General features: G+C 49.8%; 1 protein-coding gene across 2 annotated transcripts in view; it reads right to left on the bottom strand.

Annotated features, from left to right (window-relative positions):
* Positions 1-16359, bottom strand: part of DOCK1 (dedicator of cytokinesis 1) — a 521064-nt gene that overhangs the window by 80447 nt on the left and 424258 nt on the right. For both annotated transcript variants that reach the window (XM_042909101.1, XM_042909102.1), the window contains exons 32-33: positions 8334-8392; positions 155-303 (exon numbers count right to left, since the gene is read on the bottom strand). In XM_042909101.1, the coding sequence (XP_042765035.1) occupies positions 155-303; positions 8334-8392 (208 nt within the window). The remainder of the gene's footprint in view (positions 1-154; positions 304-8333; positions 8393-16359) is intronic.

Below are 16359 nucleotides of genomic sequence, written 5' to 3'. Positions count from 1 at the left end.
CCCTAAAGATGCAGGCAAAGGGCGATAGGCTTCTTCAATAAGGAAAATCTCTCAACATCTTTAACTCCAGAGCCATTTCTAAGTCTTTTTCAAGGTTTCCAGGCTTGTTGGTCTTCTCCCCAAGCCACTTACCGCACACCCACTATGTCCTTACCATCTGGAAGCTGCGGGTCGAATGGAACTCGCACTGCATCATATCAAAGAAAATGGGTATGGTGGCTTTGCGCAGTTCTGTCTCAGGAATTAGTGTCATTTCTAGTATCGGGCCGACCATTTCTGGAATGAACTTTATCTTGTGTTGACCTTAAACACAGAAATGCGTTACTCAGAACACGTCTTTTAAAAAAAGGATTTTACAATGCGCTTCAAAGGACCAAACAAAACCACACAGCTTAATGTGATCCTGAAGGCTAGGATATTGGGAATGTGTGTCCATTTCTCATCCGCAGGTATTTTGAATGCGTCCAGCCTTCAGTATAAGAAGTGGACTGTATTCCTTTTTTTTTTTTAAATTTTTTAACGTTTATTTATTATTGAGAGACAGAGCACGAGCAGGGGAGGGGCAGAGAGAGGAGGAGACCCAGAATCCGAAGCAGGCTCCAGGCTCTGAGCTGTCAGCACAGAGCCCGACGCGGGGCTCGAACTCACAAACTGGGAGATCATGACCTGAGTCAAAGCTGGATGCTTAACCGATTGAGCCACCCAGGTGCCCCGGAAGTGGACTGTATTCTAGATGTTGTAAGGGAAGCTATTAAAGTATCCATCCAATAGAAGGCCTGTAGTCATGACTTATCTGTTATGTAAGATAAATGTCATTTCACAAATAGACAATTATATCACATTGATCAAGGACACGAGCAGCTAACAGTACGCATTAGCTACAGCAGGGCTGGGAGACAGAATACCTGGTAATCTCATTTGTGACAACTTGTTATTAACACTAGCAATTTACCCAGAGTTAATCACTCTTACTCATATTTCTACATAATCAGAAAACAGAATGGATCCTCTAAAGAATTTAGTTGGTTTTATTACTCAGCTAATACAGATTTCTGCAAAGAGAACATTAAACAAATTTGGCTATTATAAGTAACCACACTTCACAAAGTACATAACCGTCACAATAAAGCCTAACTTAATATATTTCTGAAACTTATATTAAGTGACACATGCAAAATGTAACCTTCAATAAGGAACTGAATATAATGAAAATCTTACAGGTAATATTTGGACTAAAGGTGCTAATAATGTGATTCTTATCCTTTCCCCAAAATGCTTAATGTCCCTGCAAGGCATGTAACTGTGGCAAAGCATTCTCTTAAAAATGCTATTATGTTCAGTCTCTCAGGTGACACTTTTCTTGTCTTATGCTGAAAAAATGTCAGAGCCAGTGTTTCAGAAAACAGATGATAGTGACACGAAGTCGTTCATCAACACAATTTGAGTGTCACAGAGAGCGCTGTCTGTCACTGCCAGCCCTTACTGCTCTCAGCTGGGAGGAAAGTATAGGGTGGGAACAGGTGGTGGTTGATGCACAGATTGGAAAAATAAGTGACAGGAACGATGGTTTTCTGATCTTTGATTATTGACCTTCCCAATCACGCAGGAACCTGGCCAGGGGCCAGTGCTGGGCTCTACAGTGATAGCCCCAGGATTTAACCTCTGCAAAAACAAATGGTCCTCAAGGTGGGCAAGACCTGGGTGTCCTCCAGTATTCTTCTTCCCATTCTTTTAGTCCTGTTTTCTTTTCCATTTTTTTTTTTTTTTTTTTTTGCATTTGCATTATGGATTTCCCCTGGAGCATCGCTTGCTCAAATTTAATGATGAACTCAGGTTTGGAATCAATGAGGATCAAGGTGACTCTTGCGGTGGTGTAGACTTCAAGAAAAAGAGGATGTGCTTCCCCCCTCCCCTTTTGAGACAAAGAAAGAACAAGCTAATTATCAGGTCACAATGGGAATACTTTACCTCGGGTCACCTTGCCAATCTCCTAGCTACGACTCCCAAATTTTTTAAAACCCACCGAGAGTCTTTCTTCGAGTTACAAAACGTGGAGCCTCTCCGTCCCCTCTGGACACTGGGCTGTGCTCTCTCCGGGGATCCAAGTCCTCACCTGGCAACAGTCTCCCCCTGGGTGTTTGGACAACCTCTTTGCAACCCTGAGGGTCCAGAATTCCGGGTCATCAACCCCATTCTAACCCCAGGAAAATCTCCATAGACACAAAGGTAGACGGGGCAAAAATTTCCACCATCATCCAGAAACTGATGAGGCCTCACTGTATGTGTTTGGATGAAAGCACATCATGTGTCCAGTCCCCAGAATCATCCACAAAGGGACCCCCTGAACGAAAGCTATTCCGGACCAAACCGGCTGACACGGATCTCGGTGTGAGCACGCTGGCTCCGGCAGGACCCTCTGCACCGCGCTGGCCCGCCTGCCACAGGTAATAAACAAAACGGAAGTGGGGGGGGTGCGGGCCACGGTGAGATCAGGCGCTCTGGCCCCTGCTTCCGGGAGCGCACTTTGATAAATAACTGAACAGCTCAGTAAATAAGCACATCCCCCCCACTTCCCGCCCCCTGCCTCCTTTTTTTTGGACAGAGTGTGCTTTTGATTTCTCCTTTCCGACTCAAAATGTGACAGGCTTGGGAGGGGGAAAAACATGCTGCTCTGTCCCCTGGGGCAGCGCGAGTCTACGCTTGCATTCAACCTGGCAGAACAGATCCTTGTCTGAAGCTCTGCTTGGAGGGGAGATCCGAGACCCCCGTCTCCACGTACCGCTTGTATTATAGGAAAGACTCAGAGAAGAAACAGTCAGTCGTGTGGAGCATTCGGCTTGTTAAAATCGAAAACAAATGGAGACCGGCCTCGAACATTCCCCGAGCAGAGAAAATCGGTTTTGTAATACAAGCAAAGCTTCCTTTAGCTTAATGGGCAAGGCTCACCTGACCGGGGTCACTTCTTGCTTAGGCCTCTGAAAATCATAGGCAAAACCAACACAAACACACACACACACACACACACACACACACACACACACACACACACATTTTCCAAGGTTGACATGAGGTAACCACTAACAAATGAAGAGAATTCTAAAACAATAACCAATCACCAATATTATAACCAGTAAATTGTCATTGTTTTCTCACTATATGAGCTTCTAAAAAATTTTTTTTTAAGTTTATTTATTTATTTTGAGAGAGAGCACCTGAGTGAGCAAATGGGGGAAGGGCAGAGAGCTAGATGGAGGGAGAGAATCCCAAACAGGCTCCTTGCTCTAAACATAGAGCCTGACTCCGGTCTGGATCTCACAAACCGCGAGATCGTGACCTGAGCCTAGATAAAGAGCCGGATGCTTAACTGAATGGGCCATCCAGGTGTCCCACTATATAAGCTTCTTTGTCATGATATACCTCTGAGCCTCCTTCCATGTATTAGTTTGAGGGGGCCTTGTCCACAAACTGTCTCTTTGGTGTGTGCACAATAAAACTTTATTAATTACTGCTTCAGCGATTCAACGATTTTACTGCTGTGATGTGTGAGCTTTTGACGGGCTCAACCCTGACCGAGGAATAGGTGACTGACTGTAGAATGATAAATATATCTGACTTCTATTTTTATTTTCTTCCAGAGTGGGCTAGATCGACCTGCCAATATGTTCCCAAACCTGAGCCTATTAAAAAAAAGAAAAAAAAAAAGCTGCATAGAAAATAGGTTGTGTACATCTTGGGGAACTGAGATGTGCTGTCATAAACTCCCAGAGTGCTGGCCTTGGCAGGGATGCTCATGGCAGGCTCTAACACCTGAGATTTGCAGCAGGCAAGATCCAGGCCGCCTGAGGTGACCCCATGGAGACATTCTTAGCTGTCTTGGGGGGCTGCTTGGGGCAGACCCTTTGGGCTGCTGACACTTTTATTACTTATTTTTTGACTTCCAAAAAATAATTATTTTATAAGCGAGGAACCCCATCATGTTGGCGGGTGGTTATTTCTTGCTGTTACCAGATTCCCACCGCTCATTGACCAAGGTCACGGTTTACATTTGACCTCTTGGCCGCTTCTCAAGCCAGAGTCAATGTTCAATATTCGTGGCTGAAAAGCTGCCAAACACAGATCTTTTACATTAATCACTGCATTCAAATCAGCAACTGCCCAGATGAAATGGGACATTTGCTTTTGCAGTGCATCGTTTACTACCTTGCAAATCAAAGACCTCCAGCTTGACTCAGCCTATTTGGAGCATAATGACACATAATGTCAAGGGAATCAACCGCTCCCAAACAGTTTTAAAGATCTGATTTACACCTAAAGGTGCATCCTCTGAAGGTCGAGCCTTCCCCAGGGCCTGGAGTCGGCGTCACAAAGAAGCTCGTATTACCCTGGGCCTATCCTACCTTCCTTCACAGCAATCGTGGAAGGGGACAAAATGAAATGGAGCCACTTTCAAATGGCGGTCGATCTATGGACTGACTACATAGGTGACCAGGAACATAATTTTTGTAGAATGAAAGAGCTGGAAAGGCAGGAGCGCCCATCAGTCAGGTCAGCCATGGTTTGAGCTGAGGTTTGGAGCCCCTTCCATGCTAGCCAGTGACCCTTCAGTGTGGGGAGGGCACACCGAAGAGGGGGGTCCTGGGGGAGCACGAAGGGGCCAGGGTGGGCTGAGTTGGGGCAGCAACTATTTGTCAAGTGAGAAAAAAGCATTTTAATATGTTAACCATCATTCAGAATATCTGCCAGGGTGGATGCCTCTGGTTATCTGCAATAGTGCAGAAACCATCAAAGCCATTTCAGGACGAAGCAGGCCTGCCATTTGAAACAATACCTAAAACTCTCCCGTGGGGGGGAAAACACACAGCTCATAGTTTGCACCTGAGAGATGATGGCGAACAAGTCACAAGAAGGCGTGGCCGCTCTCCTAGGAAGGGCCGGCGTGCGAGAGGCGGCCTGGGAGGCTCTCAGGCAGAGGGGCGGCAGGTGGAGCTCACAGAACCTGCCCAGGGGGTGCTGGCACCTCCAAGAGCCTTGGCTCCCCTCAGGTCTAGCAGAGAGCAGCTCCCTCCATGCCGTCTCTCTGAACATCCTTTTCTGCCCTGTTCTGGACTCTCTCTAATGGGGCTGCACTCGGCCCCTTCCTGGCGTGGGTCCTGCGGTTGTCTGGCCAATCGGGGCAAGTGACAAACGCATCTGTCCGAGCGTGATCAATTAAAATGAATCACGAATGGCCCTCCTCCCTGTTCCAGAAGCCTTGGCATTTCATTACTGAGATCCGCATACGTATGTGAAGAATTACGGAGCATCAGGGCTGGAAAGCTCTTGAAAACCTCAGTCCAACCTGTCCATCTTACAGCCTGGAAAACCGATGGAAGCCCAGAGAGACTGGGTCCTGTGACTGAGGCCACATAGCCAGGCCGAGGCAAGGGAGGAAGGAAACTCCAATAGGGATTCCTTCCCTCAGAGCCAGGGCTCCTACTCTCTCCTCCGGGGGGATGGAAGTTAGAGCAGGGGCAGGGTGGCACCCGGCCGGCTCTGTGTTGGGAGATGTGGGCAGCTCTTGGACAGCCTGGAGCCAGAACTCAGATTCTGGGCATTTGAGCTGCTACAGGAAAGTCACTGGCATTGACACGTCTCCTCAAGCTCCTGAGACCCCAACAGCATGCAGGTGCGTGATGCATGTCCACTGAGAGCGCGAACGGACGCGGCCGTTCCAGCCAGTTCTTCATCACCACCTGGGAGCTTCTGCGCTGGAGTTTTACTCCTGAGAACCCAGGTGACGCTTCATGTTACACCATACTTCTTAATTTCGATGTTATTAGCGTTATACAATACAGTATCTTCTAGTATATTTACGCCAAGGCTTTCTGCATTTATTTTTCTGTGTAAAGACCCATTTGAAAAAGACTCCATCCTTCACGCAAACAGACGGACAAAGGGTATTTGGAAATTTGAACTTCCCCTCGAGATGTGACAGAGCCTTCCCGCACCCATGTTTGCTGACATCCGGGAACTCAAGAAGAATCAGGAGTCGAAGCCTCTGGTGAGGAAATCTGGCTCCGGTTGGAAACGAGCTGCTGAGAACTTGCTGACCGCAAAGCCGGATTACAGGCGTGGCCCTCAACCCCCCACCCCTGTCTGCTCGAAGGGTCCGCAGGACGGCGATGGGGTCCAGTTCCCCACCTTCACAGAAAACCGTGTTCAGTTTTTATGACCCCGTTTCGTTCTCCCCGTGGAATACGGACACGTCAGGGTATCTTTCTAGCCAAGCTCTCCAGCCACGACATGGAGAGCGGGAATCTATCTAAGTTGCCCCAGCCCTGGGGGAACAAAGGAAACCCAGGTGTCATGGGGCAACTAGAGAGAAAAGTGGAAAGACCCTGCCTCCCCGGAGAGAACAGAGTCACTGGGGAGAGGGGGGATGAGGAGGTCCTCTGTAGCCACCACAGGCTCCATGTGACAAGTTGAGTGGAATAAGCAGGGCCCCGGGCGCTCAGGCAGGAAATGCCACTGAAATCTCGCACAGGACCATCCGTGAGGCCAAAGCAAGATGCCCAGACACCTTGGCACAAAGCAAGCTGAGAGTGGGGACCAGGTGCCAGGAAGAGATTCATCTCCACTCGGAGACAGGCTGGGCTCACAGAGGACACATTCGCCTTTAGGGTGATGTCCTCCAGGCCCATCCATGTTGTTGCATATGGCAAGATTTCCTTTTTTTTTTCCCTCGTAAATGAAGCTGAATAATACTCCATTGTATAGACGTACCACATTTTCTTTATCCATCCAACCATCAGTGGACAGTAGGGTTGTTTCCGTATCTTGGCCGTTGTAAATAACGCTGCAGTGAACATGGGAAAACAGATACCTCATCGAGGTTGATTTCAGTTTATTTGGATGTATACCCAGCAGGGGAGATTGCTGAATCACATGGTAGCTCGATTTTTAATTTTTGAGAAACCTCCATGCTGTCTTCCGTAGTTTGTTTTACATTCCCACCAACCCCGTGCAAGCGTTCAAACTTCCGTACATCCTGGCGGACACCTGTTACCTTTTATTTTTTTTTCACAATAGCCATCCTATTGTGGCTGTAACATAATAATCATAACAGCCGACAGGTGTGAGGGGACAGCTCGCTGCGGTTTTGATTTGCATTTCCCTGATGATGAGTGATGTTGCACATCTTTTCACAAACCTATTGGCCATTTGTATTTCTTCCTTGGGGAGATGTCGACTCAAGCCCTTTGGCCATTTTTTAATTGGGTGTGTTTCGCTATTGAGTTGTAGGAGTTCTTTATCCGTTTTGGGAATGAATTCCTTAGCAGGTATATGGTTTGGAAATTTTCTCCCATTCCACAGGCTGTCTCTCATTTTGCTGATTGTCTCCTTTACTGTGCCGACTTTTTACTTTGATGTCATCCTACTTGTCCATTTTTGCTTTTGTTGTCATTTCCAAGAAATCATTGCCAAGTACAATATGAAGGATGGTTCAACATGCACAGATTAACAAAAGTGATATACCGTATTAACAGAATGAAGTATAAAAGTCATATGATTTTTCAGGAGATACAGAAAAAGCACCTGATGAAATTTAACACCCTTTTGTGTTAAAAACTCAACACACTAGATATAGAAGTAACACACCTTAACATAATAAAGGACACATATGACAAGTCTGCAGCTAATATAGTCGGGGGCGAACGACTGAAAGCTTCAAGATATCTTGAAACAAATGAAAGTGACAACAAAATACACCGAGACGTCTGAGGTGCAGCAAAAGCAGCAGCAAGAGGGAAATTTGTAGTAACACCTACGTTAATGTCTCATCTTAAACACAAGGATCCCCTGGTGTTTTCACTGTGCAAGTGTGTTATGCTACCACCACCTGGTGGCGCTCTGCCTACATACAAGGTCCGGTTCTGAGTAGGCAAAAAAAACCCCCTTTTGACCTGAGGGTAGAATATGGTAGAATATATTAAACTGAATAGTAAAAGCAGTGACATTGTGACAAGGAGATGAGCTACACGGTTGGATGCCTGAGGAACCCGGAGGGAATGTTCGTGACGCCCAGAAGCAGCTTCAAAGCAGAGACGTGTTCACCTGACGTCAATAGGGAGCTCCACGGATGTTTCTATTCGCTCCCTGCCCCCCCATCAGATTTTCTTCCCATCTCCTGTTTACGGAAAACAGCTATTGCAAAAGTAGCAATCACTCTCCGAGGAGGAGAAACGATTCAGATGTTTCGGATGCCCGAGCCCCGACAGACAGCCGGGGCCAACGTCATCACCACCACACATTCAACACCGCCACCACGATGTCCGGAAAGCCCCGCTACTCACCAAGGTTGTACCACATGTCTCTGATTTCGAAGCCGATCTGCCTCCTCATGTCTCCGTACCTGAGAACCGAGGACAGGGAAAACGCTGAGTCACCCTTTCGAGCATTTGGAAATCAGACTTAGATTATTTTTAAGCACAACGAAAGTCCCCCATCACTGAGACAAACGAAGACCGTATCGACGCCGTGGCGTATTTGCCCCCAAAGGGAACGGAAGGAGGAAGGATCGAGCCAAGGGAGTCTCCCTTTCTCATCACCTCAGGCTCTGGAACGTTCCCCGCCCCCCCCCCCCAACACCCCCATGGGAGTATGAGTGAGGGGGTGGGGAGTAATAGCAGCATTTTCCTTTCTTCAATCTCTAATGGCAAGAGGAGGACCTGGGTCCCTGGCCTAAGGGGGAGCTTGTGTGCAGAGCATCCAGGCACCGCAGACACGAAAGGGCATCCTCCAACCCTGCTCACAAAGCAGCTTTCACACATTAAAATTAAGCCCTGGAGTGGACACGAGAGCAGGGAGGCCTCTGCCAAATATCCCTTTGGAAGGGCTTTGCACCAAAAGAGGTCAACAAATATTACCCGGTCTTTTGTTTATCAAGGAAAATAAATGCTAATTTCCCTTCTACCCGGTCAGCAGAAGAGGTGTGTGTTTTGTGAGAAAACAGGACGTGAGGCTTCGGAAGATAAACATTTATTAGTTTGTGAGCAATTTAACTTTTTCCTTTATTGCCTAACGAAAAAAAAAGCCTGATCATATTAAAAATAGTCATTTGCAAAACGATCGTAGAGTACGACAGTACAGCAGCTGGGTCATCAAGCCGCTCTGTTCTTCCTCACATCAGCTGATGTGGAAAGGAAAGCTGTGTGTACAGATGACCCGGTTGTGGCTCCAACAGCAAAGATCCTCCCCGTAAATCATCAACCGCAGTAGGCTGCCCCCTTATAGAAGTCTCCGGTGCCCTAAGCACACATCTGTCACTTCCGGCCGGAGAGGGCTGCAGGCTCAGACTCTCAACCAAGGAAGCCTGCCCTGGAGGCCCCTTCACAGAAGTCGACCCGGGGGCACAGCGCTTGTCCGGGTGCCACGGCCCACTGTACAGACAAGAACTGAGCTGGGAGTGTCAGCCCATTCCCACCAGGACAAGCTTGTCCTCTGATGTCAATGAGTTACCTTCCTGCCCAGCCCTACAACCGGGTGAGTGCTGATGTGGGTGAACTCGGTGAGGGAGAGAGGGGGGATCTTGGCCAAGGAATGCACCTGTCCCCACTGCCCCAGTGAGGAGCGGCCCATCCGCTGTCAGCAAAGATACTGGACCGAGTCCGTGGGTGACCAGAGAGCATCCTTCCATGTCCAACTGGAGCCCCAATTGCCCAAGGTGTGTATGATCTAAGCCCCGTTCAGCTGTGCACCCTGTCCGGGCTTGTAGATCCAGCTTCCTGATCCCCATTTTGCTCCTGCACAAATGACGAAGGGCCCCGGCAGCCGCTGCGGCCCAGACCCGGAGACAATGGGGCCGGCTGGCACCCTCCTGGCATTTACCCGGAAAGAGCACCGCGGAGCGTAAAGCCATACTCACGCCCGGTGCTGATGCCGCCTCCTGAGGCTGCGAGCATCTCGCTGTGCGGGTGGATGATCACCTCTCAGGGAGCAGGCATCTGGGGACCCCGGGAGCTCGGCATTGCAGGCAAGACCCCGGGAACATAGAGACCCCCCCCCTCCCCTGCCAGCACGAGTTCAGAGCCCCCAGAGGTGGTGAGAGCTGGTCACAGCGGCTGGCCTGCCACTGCCTGACTCAAGCTTTAAATACTCTTCTAACAGCCAGGGGACTCCCTCTCCTCCCGAGATAATAGCTCTCACACAACAAGAAAGGCCAAAACGCCAGGCGGCTGGGGCCATTCGGGAGTGACCCGATGTCTCGTGACCTACAGTCACCCGCCACTTCTCCAGAGCTGAGGCCGACCCCTGGGTGCCAGGGGGCCCACGCGGAAAGGGAGCCCCTGCCGCTTCTGCCTCCTCTCCCTGCGCATCACCTCTCCTTACGGTGCCCACAGAGGGTGAGATGGTCATGATGCCTCGCTTGCATTTCCCAGTTACGCTGTCCTGTCTTGTATGTGGAGGACGATGTGCCTTCACGGAATTTGAGGGCAGGATATCGGCAGAGATCCAGGAGCACATCCCTCGCCAGAGGCAGCTTAATCTCTACACGTCTCCGGGTAACCACCTGGTAGGGTCACGGCTGTCACCAGAACTCAAGGGGGGTTCCCGGAGCGTTTGTACCTTCCTCCTGAGGAGGAGAAAGCAGCAGTCCTCGGGAATGTCGGGGCTAACGCTCCTTACCTGGGAGCAGACCGGGGCTGGCGGCCTTGTGGGTCAGAACCAAGGTCATCTCTAACAGCCTACACGGGAGGGAGCGGAACCAGTTCTGGAGGGGGGAGCTAGAGGGCTCGGCTGAGTCACAGGCAAGGAGGGAAGAAAAAGATCCCGAGATTCGGACCCCAAGCCCCACGCCTCGGCCCGCAGCACTCATCGCGAGGGCCCGCAAGTGCGGGCGTCCCTGACCGCAAGACACGGCACTCTGTCACGTCCCGCCAAGGGCCCTGGTTTCATCGGACTCTGGCAGTAAGACTACGGGGTGAGCAAAGGGACGCTGCTGCAGCCCTCTTTCCACCGAGGAAGCAAAGGTTCCCGGGGGTGAACGGACCAGCCGGACAGCAGCACGGAGCTGGGGTCACCCGGCACCGCCCCCCACAGCCCGGCCGCCCGTGCCCACCCCCAGGAAAGGGAGCACCTCCAAACTGCCAGCGGGGCCCCCAGCAGACAATCCCCCCACAGCCCAGGTAGATACAGGGTCCCCCGCCAGGCCTATTGCTCTGACCTAAAATAGCATGAATCCGATCTCTGAGGCCTTATCTCAGTCTCTGGTTTCGGGAGTCTTCACCCCAAGGGACAGAAAACCCACTGTCCACCACAGACAGTCCAGCCTTGGGGGTGAGGCTGACCTGAGCCCAAACAGAAGCACACTGGGCAAGTCACCTGGCCACTCTGACCCTCAGTCTCCTCTTCTGCAGTCCTGGGATAATGATGTATGATGTTCACCTGCTAGGATTTTTTAAGAATGAGAGAGATAAGGCCCTCATATGTCCTAGCAAGTACCCGAGCCACTCTAGGTGCTTCCTTTACAAGCTCAGACTAGGCCTCATACAGCAGCCCCCTCATGGTTACAATGGCCATTTAAATTGATTCATTCGGGGAGGATTACTCATTGATTCATTAATTACCGAATGCTTGCTAGAGGCCAGGCACAGAGCTAATATGAGAATATTAATATCATAGGCAGAACAAAGTCCACAGACAATTACCCTCCGATGTGAAGAAGGAAAGATGTAATCCAGTCAGAGGGGAAAGAAGAGCATTCCAAGCAGAGGCGTCAGCAGGTGCAAATGCCCCGTGGCAGAGCAGGCTAGGTGATTATATTGACCAAGTAGGAAAAGTGGCTGGAGGACAGGGAGTCTCCTCCTTCCCCTTAAGAGAACAAGGGGAAAAAAAAGAGAGAGAGAGAGAACAAGGGGGATGCAGTCTGAACAAAGGCCACAGAGGCAGCTTTTTAAAGTTTATTTATTTATTTTGAAAGAGAGAGAGAGAGAGAGAGAGAGAGAGGAGGAGGGGCAGAGAGAGAGGGTGACAGAATCCCAAGCACGCTCTGAATGGTCAGCATAAAGCCCAATGTGGGGCTCAAATTCACAAACCATGAGATCATGACCTGAGCTGAGAAACCAAGAGTCAGATATTTAACCGACTGAGCCACCCCGGCGCCCCCACAGACAGTTTTTTAAAGTTTAAGTTTCGGGGCACCTGGGTTTACTGACTCTTGGTTTCTCAGCTCAGATCATGATCTCATGGCTGCATGAGTTCAAGTCCCGCATCGGGCTCTGTGCTGGCAGGGCAGAGCCTGCTTGGGATTCTCTCTCTCCCTCTCCTTCTCTGTCCCTCCTCCATTCATGCTGTCTCTGCCTCTCTCAAAGTCAATAAAAAAACTTTAAAAAAATTATGAGAGAACAAAGTTAAAGCTTCAAAATATTTTTGAAATAAGAAATGCGTTTTACTTTACTAACCAACACACATATAAAATATATGTGTACAAATGTTGTATGAAGTGGTAACCTCATTACCTTCATGGTCTCCATGAAGTATGGTCTCCAAATAAGTCTGTTGGGCATGACTGTCGGTTGAACCATGTCATCCATAAGAACATGTAGAGGTCCTGGCCCCCAGAACCTGAGAATGTGCCCTTATTTGGAAACAGGGTCTTTGCAGATGTCATCATGTTAAGATGACATCATACTGGATTGTGGAGGTCAGAGGGAGGTTAGGTCCAAGGACAGGTGTCCTTACAAGGGGAAGGAGATTTGGAGACACGGGGAAGGAGGCCACCTGAAGACAGGGGCAGAGTTGGGAAAGATGCAGCCAAGGCCAAGGAGCACCAGGGACTGGGGACAGCCACCTGATGCAAGAGAGGCACAGAACAGGCTCTCCGTCTGAGCTTCCAGAACGAGCCAAGTCTGCCCACCCCCTGAATTGGATTCCTAGCCTCCTGACGTGGGACAATAAACTTCAGGCGTTTCGAGCCACCCAGTGCGTTAACTATGAGGGCAGATGATCGCAGGAAATGAGTGCGATGACCATTAAGCTGGCATCCTGGCCCGAGGAAGGGCTGAGACGCACAGCTGAGAAAACGGCCTTCTGAAGGAGGGAGAGTGGAGTAAGAAGCCCCGAGAGCAAGGCTCGAGGAGCCCAGCCACCGAGTGAATGGCCCGACGGAGGACCAGGAGCCTGACAAGGAACAGCGAGGCCAAAAAGGAGGAAGAAGGTCAACATTCGTTCTGAGAACGAATGAAAGAGACAGATCGGTGTTAGGAGCGGGCGGAGGTTGAGGAACGGAGACAGATGTGGAGGCCGCTGGAGGGAGGTGATGGGCCAAGTGGGACATTTGAACGCTGAATCCCTGAGGGAGGCGAGAGGAGGTGGGACCCCAGCAGCGACCAAGGGAATAAAGTTCATGACACACAGGGCTCGGACGTGCCATGGTGCCCGGTGCCACAGAAGTTCTACCACGTTCAAAGGAGCACGGTGTCACTCGGGCATGGGGAACACGTGCCCCCTGCCAACAGGGACTCGGCACAGGGCCACCGTTTGTTACGTCTGTCTCCCCGGGCTCCTGCCTAACTCAGTTCACAGCGAATTTATTCTGAATGATCAGAGTCTCTCACAAAATGAGCACAGACACAAGTTATACTTTTTCTGAACTACTTCTTGTCACAATCTGGAGTGCAAACACAGCTTCGGGATTAGGTCACGTTGCAAAATGGGGCTTGTCACAGCTTTATTTCCCTCCAGTTTCCCTAAGAGCAACGTCTGTAGTTTGACCTAACACATGCACATCTCAGAGCCCCGCGTGGAGATATTTGTTTACGGGGTGTCTCATTCTGGGTGTGAACCTGCTTGGGATTCTCTCTCTCCCTCTCTCCCTCTCTCTCTCTCTCTCTCTCTCTCCCTCTGTCCCTCCCCCACTCATGCTGTCTCTCTCTCAAAGAGAAAAATAAAAAAAATAAATAAACTTTAAAAAAATATATAAAAAAATAAAGTTTAAGTTTCAAAATATTTTTGAAGACATAGGTTTTACTTTACTAATCAACACACATATAAATATATGTGTACATATGTTTTAGGAAGTAGCAACCTTACTACCTTCATGGTCTCATGAGGGTGCGACGGGCGGAGGGCAGATCTCTATCGTAAAAAATAAATAGAAATAAGTACATAAAGACGAGAAGCAGCATGGAAGACAACTGGGGAGAGGGTCCTCACGGAACCTGCATAACAGGTTCAAATGCACTGGCCTGAGGTTGGCCTTCAAATGTTACTCTCTTGGGCTGAAACTTTTAAGTGAGCATCTTATGCTTAGAAATGCCGGATGCCCAATTCCTGAACCCCCTTTCTCTTCCAGGACAAAGACTGGTCCTGAACACAGAAGCCTGTCTGTAGTCACAGGTCACGTTGTCACATGCCAGGACACATGTGTCCTGTGCACTAAAATGGCCAAGCTGGCTGCTAATCAAAAATAAACTCTTTTACATCTGACTCATATTTCCTGAGTCCCAATAATGTTGAAGATCGGGGTGGGGGGGTCGGCTGGGAGAGGGACAGATGATGGTCAGGTTTCGCATGTCCTCTGTGGGCAGTCACTAGCAACAAGGATGTCTGAAGGCTGAGTCAGTTAAATTTTCTTATGATACACTTTGGTTCCTAGCGGTTATTTATTTTGTGATTCACTGGAAGATCTCCTAGTCAATTTGGGTTTGACATAATCAGTTCTCTGCGTGGTATGGCCCATTATTTTACGTTACCCCCATGCACTTTGGGGAATGTCTCTGGAACGAATATCCTAATTATCTCCCCAACCCCGGTCATCGGGAGGATGGAGAGCTTAACGAGTGGGAATGAACAGGCTGATCTTTGGACACCGGGATTTTCTATCGTTCTGGGCCACAACGCCGTGAACCAGGCAGAAAGGAGCTGCTGAAGGCACAGAGGGAGAGGAGGGTTGGTGGGGGTGTACAGGTGCGGGGGGAGGGGGCTCCACAGAGAAGCCTTCACTCAGATGCATTTGGCTGGATTCAGGAACCCTAGAGCAGTAGACAGACCCCAATGGAGGCGGCCAGCGGCTATTAAATGGATGTGGCATCACTCCACCTTCGGAGCCCATGGTTCCCTCTAGAAAAAGATAGCCTTGCTCATCACACTGGACTGTGCTCTGTGTCAGCACCCAGCCTTGTGCTCAGACCCATGGGGTCGGCTCCCACATCACTGGGCCTCACGCTCTCCTCCAAGCCCTCCGGGCCTGGCCACTCACCTCTGCTTCGATAACCCACAGCATCTCTTTGCTCAAAGATCAGGCCATGCCCTTTGGGACTTGAGGACCCTTGTGAGGACTGGCCGTTCATTGACCCACAGCTTGGTCAGCCAACCTGGTAATTTGGCTGCTCCTTTGCCACGCAGCCTGGGATCCCCTCCTGCCAGAGGCCTTGGGCTCCCCACGTTGGCTCCTAGATGCCAATGTCCAGGCTGTCGCGGCACCCTGGGGGTCCCCAGCACCAGGACCCTGAGTGCAGAGCAGGTACTCAATCCCTTGGCACTAGCACAATTTTAAGCAGATTAAAACGGTTCTAGGTCCTGGGAAAATGTAAGCATTTGGGTAGGATGCCTTTAAATATGTCTTATGTAGATTTTGGTACTTAACAATAAACCCGCAGCTAGATTATAAAGTGTTTAAGGTACAGAAAGAGGCATGAAAAATACAACAAACATGGGTGAACCTGCCACACACATGGGAGCCACACGGCCTCACGGGCCACGGGCGCTTGTCTCAGACACAGAGAACACCTGTCCTTGGTGGCCTATGAAGGCCACACGCTGAGCTTAGGCCCCTGGGAGAGGGCCCCTCAGGCTGCACAGGGGCTGAGGCAGTCCTGCCAGAGTCTTGCAAAGACAACTACTAAAATGCTTGGGAGTTTTTCCCTCGGGGAATCTATGAGAAAATTTCAAAGGGAAAATCCGGAGTCTCTTATCGCCACGGTTATGAGAAAAAGAATGCTCAATTCAGAAGCCCTGTCGGCTCTGGAAGGGGAGACACCAGCTGGCCGTGTTTAATTTTCCTTGGCTTTGAAGCCTCTAAATGCACATAGCTATGTGAGAAGCAAAGGTTTTCTTTGGCAGCCGAGGCCCTGTGTGGTTAATGCATTTATTGACGTTGCTCTAGCTTCGAATGTTAACATTCACACACCAAAAGGGGGCCCAGTGCAGAGCCTCCCCATTCTGGTCTGGAGAAGGCTCAGAACCAATTGTTTTACGCTAAAAACCTCAAAGGAGATGCCAGCTCTTTTAAGCCAGATTTCCGGGTTCCATTCCCTTCTTCTCCTGCAGGCATCTTGAAGGGTTGGCCATGCTGTGCGCTTGGCAAAGAATGGATTCTGC

The sequence above is a fragment of the Panthera leo genome, chromosome D2 (assembly GCF_018350215.1).
Source record: "Panthera leo isolate Ple1 chromosome D2, P.leo_Ple1_pat1.1, whole genome shotgun sequence".
Lineage (NCBI taxonomy): Eukaryota > Metazoa > Chordata > Mammalia > Carnivora > Felidae > Panthera > Panthera leo.
This window is presented reverse-complemented; position numbering and strand designations above follow the sequence as displayed.